The 9,456-nt window shown below is 35.8% G+C and overlaps 1 protein-coding gene across 1 annotated transcript in view; it reads left to right on the top strand.

Moving 5' to 3' along the window:
* Positions 1–9,456, top strand: part of LOC107296421 (ryanodine receptor 3) — an 89,238-nt gene that overhangs the window by 37,543 nt on the left and 42,239 nt on the right. The window contains exons 17-24 of the mRNA XM_015825770.1: positions 2,110–2,175; positions 2,725–2,824; positions 3,340–3,419; positions 5,360–5,436; positions 6,097–6,170; positions 6,392–6,409; positions 6,880–6,960; positions 7,409–7,497. Of these exons, the coding sequence (XP_015681256.1) occupies positions 2,110–2,175; positions 2,725–2,824; positions 3,340–3,419; positions 5,360–5,436; positions 6,097–6,170; positions 6,392–6,409; positions 6,880–6,960; positions 7,409–7,497 (585 nt within the window). The remainder of the gene's footprint in view (positions 1–2,109; positions 2,176–2,724; positions 2,825–3,339; positions 3,420–5,359; positions 5,437–6,096; positions 6,171–6,391; positions 6,410–6,879; positions 6,961–7,408; positions 7,498–9,456) is intronic.

Raw genomic sequence — 9,456 nt, forward strand, 5'->3', positions numbered from 1 at the left:
ATATATAAAAGAAAAAAAAAGTTTTTATCTAAAAACCTAAATTATATTCCACCATTCTATGCTTATTTTGAATATAAACAATCCATCTTCTCCATATTGATAAAAATTGTTCATTTGAATGATCCTTCAGATAAGCCGAAATTTTTGCCATTTCAGCAAGATGCGAAACCTTCAATCTCCAGTCCTACATTGTAGGTAAAACTTTACTCTTCCAATTTTGAGCTATCAACAAACGGGCAGCAGTTAAACAATACAACATCAAATTCGTTTCTTTTACATCCAAATTATGTGTAATACCTAGGAGAAACAACTGAGGCAAGAAAAAAATTCTTCTTTTAAAAACTTGCTGTAAATTCCACCATAATTTTATCCAGAAGGCCTTAATAACCTTGCAAGTCGACCACATGTGGAAAAAAGTTGCATCTTGTTGTCCACACCTCCAGCACTTGATGAATCTGGCTCTTGATCTTGTCAATTTAGATCAAAGTTTCTCCTAAATGTAGAGATTTAGAATATTATGGGATCCCAAAGATGCTTTTTCATAAGGCAACTGGACTTTCTTGTTTTTCTTTGAATACGTTTTGCTTCTCATCCAAGAAGCTTCTTCAGCTCTGATTGGATGTTGGAGAATGAAAGGATTTATAGTCCGTGCAGACAGCTGTTCATTTGTATTCTTTTAGTGAGTCGTTTAAAGCTACCTGAAGGCTTATTTGTGTCTTCAGAGTCACCTGAGTAGTGCAAATGGGTGTGGAGCCTTTTTGGAACTGCTGAAAGGACTCTGTTGTAGACTAGAGATAGATGATGTCGGATCCCTCCCCCTCTGTTGAGAGAGGGCTGTTCAATTTTGACATAGATAGCCTCTTTGACCTCTCTTTCAAACCAGCAGTCCTCTCTGTCCAAAATGTGGACTTCACTCTCCTAGAAAGAGTGGCCTTTGTCTTTTAAAGGCAGATGGAGTGCTGATTCTTGTCCTGATGGGTTTGTTCTCCTGTGTTTTGCCATACATTTATGAAGTTATTTTGTTTCCCCAATGTACAGATCTGCACATGGCTCACTGCATTGTACTGCATATACCACGTTGCTCAGTTTGTGTCTGGGTGTTTTATCCTTGGGGTGGACAAGCTTCTGCCTTAGTGTATTCTTAGGTTTGATGTGTGCATGTATGTTGTGTTGGTTGAAGATCCTTCTGAGCTTTTCCGATATTCCTGCAACATATGGAATGACTACGTTGTTTCATTTATTGTTTTCTTCATCTGTTATGGAGATGCTCCTGCTAGGTATTTTTTGAGATTTGATGAAGGTGCACTTGGAATAGCCACATGTTCTGAGGGCTTCCTTGATGTGTTTTATTTCTTTTTCTTTTCCTTCTTTGCTAGTACGCAGGCCTTCAGCTCTGTGGTGTAGAGATAACTCCCATTTTGTGCTCCAGTGGGTGGTGTGAATCAAAATGTAAATATTGATCCGTGTGAGTGGGTTTTCTGTACATTTCAGTGTTAAGGCTTCTGTCTTCCTTAATGTGTATAGTACAGAACACTAGACTATTTTCCTTAACATCTTCATGTGTGAATTTGATGTATTTGTCCACCGAGTTGATATGTTTGGTGAATGCTTCCAATTCCTGTGTTTTGATCTTGACATCATCCACATACCTATACCAATGAGCGGGTGGAATATTATAGGATCTTAATTTCTCTTCTTATTGTACATCTTTGGCACACATAGATATCCCTACCCAACTCTTTCTTCTTTGTTTATTCAAAAAACACTCAACTCTGAACAAAATCATGACCAGATGTGAGCATGTGAAAACATACGAAAAGATGATGTGCTGTTTGCTTCTTTCAACATTCAAATATTTCAATCTTATTCATTATTTTCCCCTATTTAGTAAACATTCCACTAAAGTATGTACATTTATCTACTTGCTCTATCAATTTTTTTGGCATCATTTTCTCTTTGAAACACAATTGTCTTGGTCTTTGAGACATTAATTTGCAAATCCATCCATGAAATGATCAATCCTCTGCTTATAAACTGTGGTTTAAAATGTATTTGACTTGTTTCTGCTTATTCATTATCTGAGGCTGTTTTTGTTTCTAATGAGAAAAGAGCTGTCAGAGTGGACAAGATAATAATGAGGAAGAGGAAGAAGAAGAAAAGGAGAAGACATTTGAAGTTAGTTATTTTCTTTAAAATTAGATGTTTTGTAATTTATATAACTTTTAGAAATGATGTAATCATTTGAGATAGTGTGCCCATTTTATTCAAACTTCATAAGTTAACATAATATTATACATATTCATGATTATTTTTTAAGTTTTTGCCAATCATGTCTATATTTCTTTCTACTTACTTTTTTCTTTCTTCTTTTCACCTTAATTTCTGTCTTTTGTTCCATATTAAAAAAAAAAACAAATGTTGCTTACTGTTCTTTTCAAATTTAATTTTTTCTTTTTTGCAGCATTTATCCCATGCCTATTACTGTATCAATTGTGGGTAAAACTTTTTATAAAAATCTGTTATGGAAATTATTTTAAAAATAAGCCCTTAACAAATGTTGCTGCATTAGAGTGATTATCATGGCTAATTTATTCTTATAATATGTGTTTTAATAGGTTTGTGAAATATTCTTTTAAAAAGTTTATTGTTTTCAAAGTTTTACAGTTTTTTGTACTTATGGAGATACCATAATATGTTAACATGTATCTGTATTCTGGCATTCAGGAAAAAGAAATGGAAAAGCAGAAAACCCTCTATCAGCAATCCCGACTCCATGAACGTGGAGCTGCTGAAATGGTATTGCAGATGATCAGTGCCAGCAAAGGTAATACAGTAAAAATGGAATGATTATTTGATATTTATTTATTGATTTGCATGTATATATTTCATTCTATCTTGGAAAGAAAGTCAGTCAGTCATTAAACAGGTTATAATAAATTCCCTTCTCACCTCTATGGGTGATATACGCCTTCCTCAATTTCAGGTCCTCTGCAGAGGTCAGTGAGTTTGAGGATTCTGCATAGTATCTTAGCTATTCCTAGCACTCATCTTGTTTCCGGATCTGTTGGAGATCCTCTCCCAGTTTAGGAGTCTCACCCTGAGTAGTCCTACCACCACTGGAACCATTTTGGCCTTTACTTTCCACATCCGCTCTAATTCCTACTTCACGCCCTGGTACTTCGCCAGCTTCTATACTCCTTCTTGATGTTGCTGTTACTTGGCAACAATTGGTTATTACCTGCCTATCCCTCTGATTTTAAACTTGATTTTAAGCTTAGAATCTTTTAAAACGATCATTTTTTTTTACCATAATGTAAGTACTGTATTCCTGATTGACAGGTGAAATGGGACCCATGGTAGTTGAAACTCTGAAACTTGGTATTGCTGTTCTAAATGGAGGTAACTCCGTTGTTCAACAGGTAACCACATTCATAGTTATGCAATTGTCTCTGTAGGTGCATATGCTTTTAAGAATTTTAAAGGTGACAACACCAGTTTGTATGCAACTTTACATACGTTTACCTTTATTTATTTGTACTTGCATATATTTTTAGATGAAAAATTTCTGAGCAAATAATGGCCAAATCAAACTATTGTTGCTCTCTGTATAGCACCTGAACCCACTGAGTAATGTCCTTCACTTTCAGGTAACTTTTCAAGTACCCCAAGATAAAATCCATATTTCATGTTTGATCTTCAGCATGGGGTGGTGCTGTGGGCTCAGCAGTTAAGATGCTGGGCTTGTTGGCTGGAAAGCCAGCAACCCAGGTTCGAGACCTGAAAGCCACGTGATGGGGTGAGCTCCTGTCCTCGCCTCAGCTCCTGCCAACCTAGCATTTCGAAAGCATGCAAATGCAAGCAGATAATAGGTGCCACTTTGGTGGGAAGGTATCAGTGCTCCATGATGTCATGCTGGCTACATGACCGTGAAAATGTCTTCCGACAGCGCTGGCTCAATAGCCTTGAAACGGAGATGTGCACCTATAATTGGAAACGACTAGTCAAGTAAATCCACAGGGACTCTTTTACCTTTACTTTACTTCAACATGATTTGGGCCTTCAATAATTTGGAGGCTGTGAATTCATGAACCCCAAACACAGTACTGCTGGGAGACAGGTTAAATTCCCAAGAACCCATTACCTTGGGCTTCAGCTTCTAATGGATTGGTGTAATCTAGCAGCTCAGGCAGGAATAAAGCAGGGAAGATGATGCACAGCTGCAACAAACTTAGCTAATTTTCAATGCCCAACTTCACCCACAAAGTCTCACTTCTAGTTATTTATTATGTAGACCTTTAAAAGCCATGAAGGGCTCTCAGGTTACAACTGCCACCACACTCATCTCTCTACCATGGTTTGGTGCTAGTGCAAATTCAAAACCTGGGTGGGCAGATTTCCAAGATAGGTACTCCTACTTTGGGTCCCCACAGGCTTGGCTACACAAGCCAAGTTAGTAGACTTCTGCATGATCAAATTGTGGATGAGGATGGATTATACATGAACCTAGCATTTAATAGAAAGAGTCACAACTATCAAGGACTTGATCACTTATCCCACAAAAACTTTTATTAAAGACTGGAAGCCTATTATGGACTTTTTGCTAAAAATGAAAAAAAAACCTGTTGATTTATGGATTTGCTGATTAAAATGGTTGAATATAGGCAGAAGAGAATTATGATGTAATTTTAACAAGGAAGGAATGAAAATAAGTTTGTTTCTAACTGGTGTAAAGAAGATTGGAAGTCATTTCTTTGGATGTCTTTTGTTCTTTTTTTCCATTTGTATTTCTTCTCACTTTTTTCTTACCTTTAGTTTTCTAATCTCACACTATATTATTTAATGTTTATCTTCTACTTCTGTGAAAATCCTTAATAAAAAATATATAATAAAAAAAGTAAAAGGATCCAGTCACCAATCCTCAAGGGTGAATATTGAGGGCTGGTGGGTAGAATTTATCACAGTTATCCAAGAAATCAGCCTATGAGTTGCCTCTCTCAGTTTCCTGTGATATCCTCTCTGCCTGTCATAATACTGGTGGCCCCTACCTGACTCTATCTCAGCTGCCCCCATCCCCTCCATTGTTCCAGGCCTTGTTCTAGGACCCACCCACCCCCAATTCCATGCCCATTTCCAGATATCCTCTTAGCACTCAACAGCAAGGGGTACAGCCAAAACAGCCTTCAAGTATATCATTATCCAAGTTCATTACATTACATTATCCAAGTTCCCAAGCCAGGTCCAAAAGTGCCAATATGTTAAGATTGTAACTTACTCTTGTCATCTAACAAAAATATATTCTTGTCATTAAAAAAAACCCTCAGACTGTTTTTAATACATTTTTTTCCAATCTCTAATTCAGAAAATGTTGGATTATTTGAAAGAGAAAAAGGATGCTGGTTTTTTTCAATCTATCTCTGGCTTAATGCAATCTTGCAGGTAAAGACTTTCTGTGCTCAGCTTCATGTATGAATGGAATTTTGACTGATTATGTGCTATCAAGTTGTTGTCAATGACCATATAGATAGATTTTCTCTATGAAGATCTGTTCCTAATTTGACCTTTCATATCTTCAGTGGGATATATTTTTCCAAATTCATGTTTTTTTGAAAACTCTGGGGAAATGTGATAATGTGAACTGAGATGTAATGGATGGATTTTGTTCTGGGGCATGCATTATTTTTCCCTTTAAGTATCTTTACGTTTTCATGCCAGCATTCTTAACAGGTTGTTATTGTTAATAATAACAACAGTTTAAAGAGTAAATCTGTTTATCCAGGAACACCAGATTCTTACTGCCCTTATCATTATTGAAAAAAGGAGAAAGCATTTAGTGGAATAGGTTATTTTTTGTCTTAATTGATATACTGCAGTGATATCAACAGAAAGAATATTGAAAAAACTGGTTTGGGTTTAGCAGGTAATATTGATAGAGAAACATTTAATACTGATTTCAGTGAAACTAACTGTTCATCTTTCAAGTGTATCATTTTTAAATCTTTATAATTCACTTTCTACTGTTTGAATGATTTTTTAAATTATTATTCAATCATATTATTGGATTAAGCAATATTGTCTTTATTGTCTTTTTTTTATAAGTGTTCTTGATTTGAATGCCTTTGAGAGACAAAATAAAGCAGAAGGCCTTGGAATGGTTACCGAAGAAGGAACACGTACGTATAATGAATGAATTCAGATAGATTTACATTTATTTCTTTTTCTTTTTCAGCCCAAATGTTCAGTTCACTTAAAGTCTTTTTACTTAACCTCCTTAAAATGATGTGCTATTAAACTATGCTGTTTCATTTAGTTTCCAAGAAAACATTTAATAAAATATATAATGTAATTATAACTTGCTTATTTTGTATTATTATTATTTTTCTTTGATCCACAGTCATCATACGTGAGCGTGGTATGTTTGGGTTTACAGCTTTTGATGCTATTGTGTGTGGCAAATACAGAAAGAAATCTTCTTTAATTGCATCTTTATAGATATCTTTTAGGTTAACTTTCATGGTCTGCAGATGATTGTGTATGGGGCTTGAAGAAACAATGATGCTTAATTAAAGAAGCGTCTTTCATACCCAAGGCATGGTTTGATAATAACTAACCATTTCCTATTAGATTTTTAGTCCTGTAGTTTAATCATGAATGCTTTGGAGTGCTAAATATTTTAGCTTTGCTTTTTCTGTTTTATAGTTTGCTTTTATCATTTCCCCAAAGTATTTCTTTTTTTTAAGAACGAACTACTGTAAATTAGCTTACAGTATTTGCTTTTTATTAGAATCACTTAGTTTGAAGGATGCTGTTGAAAGACTATTTGTTCTGCATGTTTAGAAACAATTGATTATTGCATAATTCATTGTACTGTATATTTTCAAGGTGAGAAAGTACTACAGAATGATGAGTTTACTAAAGATCTATTTAGATTTTTACAACTGCTGTGTGAAGGTCATAACAATGGTAAGTGATGTACAATATATTTTCAGTAATTTACTGATTGATTTAAATCTTTGGGGAAATAAGTTATTTCAATGTCTTTCATACTTGAATTGATTTTAATTCTTCAACAGTTAATCAGTTTCTTAGATGAGGTGGACTCAGAAATAATTTTTCACATGTATGAGTTCTTTCAAGATACAAATCAAATTGTCATTTTATTAAATTCAAATCTAGTAAGTGAGAAGTTTTGCTATGTAATATGATATGCAATTACTATTTCATATAGCTTTCTTTAAAAAGACTGCACTTCTTTCATAATATAAGACATAATTACTGTGGTATCCATCAGAGGTAGTTATGAAAGCAATTTCCTTTCAAAATATATAATTTTTCATTTTCTAAATGAACAACAACAAAAAGATAAGTAAGAATGTTTTATTTATATAGCACAAATTATTTTACCTTTCAGATTTTCAGAATTACCTGCGAACACAAATGGGCAATACCACAACAGTGAATATTATCATTAGCACAGTTGATTATCTTTTGCGGCTTCAGGTAAGCAGAGAAAATATTCTATATTATATCACTCTGTTTTTAAAATCTTTCTGCCATTACAGGTTTTTGGCTTTCATCATATTTGGTGTCTATTCTTTTTTCTTCTTACAGTTTCATGATGTAGTAATTGTGTCCTCTTTTTCAATTATATTGTATTAATTGTAAGAGAAGCAGCATGCCAACCAATTTGAATAGAAACTGTAAAATCTAAGCTTGGAAAATAAAAACTGGAAGTATATTGATGACTCTTCCTAAATTTAAATTGAGACAAAACATATTGGGATTTAAATGTTTGATTTGAATCACACTCAGGTTTTCCTTTTCCTACTTGTACCTGTGAAGCTGAAATATTTGATGTCTGAGGAAAAAAATGATTTTAAAAATACTGATTTACTTTATGCTTGCAGACACTGTGAGGGGATTAAAAATGAATGCTGTTTTTCTGAGAAAACAAATAGGCTGCTGCTTGGTTTTCTTTACTGCTGTGACAAAGACACTGATGTTTAGGCATTTAGGCCAACTTCATGGAGGTACTTAAAGATCAGTCCAGTGGTGGGATTCAGCCAGTTCGCACCAGTTCGGCAGAACCGGTAACTAATTTTTTGTTGCCCAGGCCCAGAATGGACTTCCGGAAGCGGCATCCACACAGAGAACCGGTTGTTCACATATTTGATCCACTGGATCAGTCCAAAGAAGCTTGCAAAACTAAAAAGAAGGGATTTGTTTGGACAGGTTCATTGGGAATTTGTCAGCTGGTTCCATCCAATTTCCATGTGAACATGAATGTGAAACCAAAATTAACCATCCGGGAATATCAGATACAAGATCCTGACTCAAGAGACAGGATATTTAAGTAAAGCAGCCTTTTCTAACCAGGCACAAAAGACTTGAACTTTCATAATTTCACAGCCAGCTTTATCACTGCTATGAATTCTGGGAATTAAAGTCAGTTTATTTAGTGCACCCAGGGTTGGAAAAGCTGAAGCAGGCATTTAAGTTGGCTTCATGCAGTCATGCATTAACCATAATTATTGTAGTCCCAAAGGAGCTGAAGAAGCTTCTTAGATGAGAAGCAAAATGTCTTCAAAGGAAACAAGAAAGTCCAGTTGCTTTTTGAAAAAGCACCTTTGGGACAACCATGACCTGAATGACTGAGAATCTCCATAGACATAATTATTGTAGATTTTTTTAATCTACATTTTAAAAGTTAGTTTGTGAGTTAGTAATTCTTCTAATTAGATGATCAGAAGTTAAACTCTTTTTAGATTGGAATCCTGGTTTTGGAGCATTTTTTCCACTGGTTTTACTTGATGCTGACCTCAATATCTTTTTAGTTCCAGGAGAAAATTCTGTTCTACAAGAATTTATAACGAACAGTATAGATCTGCTTATTGTGTCTTACTTTGTATGGGGTGTGTGTGTATATTTGGGGTTAAGAGTGTTTTGTTTCAAGCTATTTTAAATGCATATTGTGGTATACCACAATTTGTTACATTGTTTAACATAATTGAAAACTAAACCTAATTGAAAATCTGGCGGCGGCCTGGGAGGTGGCCGCTGCCGCAGCATTGGACCGAGTCGTGCCTTTGCGGCCTCTGACCCGGCGCAGATCTCAACTGGCTCCCTGGTTTACCGAGGATCTGAGAGAGATGAAGCGCCGGAAAAGACGCCTAGAGAGCAGTTGGAGGGCGAGCCGAACCAAATCCGATCGAGCACAGGCAAGGATACAGGTTAGATCCTACCTAGTGGCGATGAGGATAGCGAGGTCTAACTACTACTCCACCCTCATTGCGTCATCAGATAATCGCCCGGCCACCCTCTTCAGGGTGACCCGCTCTCTCCTTCAGTTGAGGGGGGGAGAGGATCCCCTGGAGGGGAGGGCCGAGGATTTTGCTCAATATCTGTATGACAAAGTCGCTCGGATTCGAGAAGGTCTTGACTCTGACTGGGTGGCCCCGG

Source organism: Protobothrops mucrosquamatus, unplaced genomic scaffold, assembly GCF_001527695.2.
Source record: "Protobothrops mucrosquamatus isolate PMUCROS unplaced genomic scaffold, P.Mucros_1.0 scaffold_202, whole genome shotgun sequence".
Taxonomy (NCBI): domain Eukaryota; kingdom Metazoa; phylum Chordata; class Lepidosauria; order Squamata; family Viperidae; genus Protobothrops; species Protobothrops mucrosquamatus.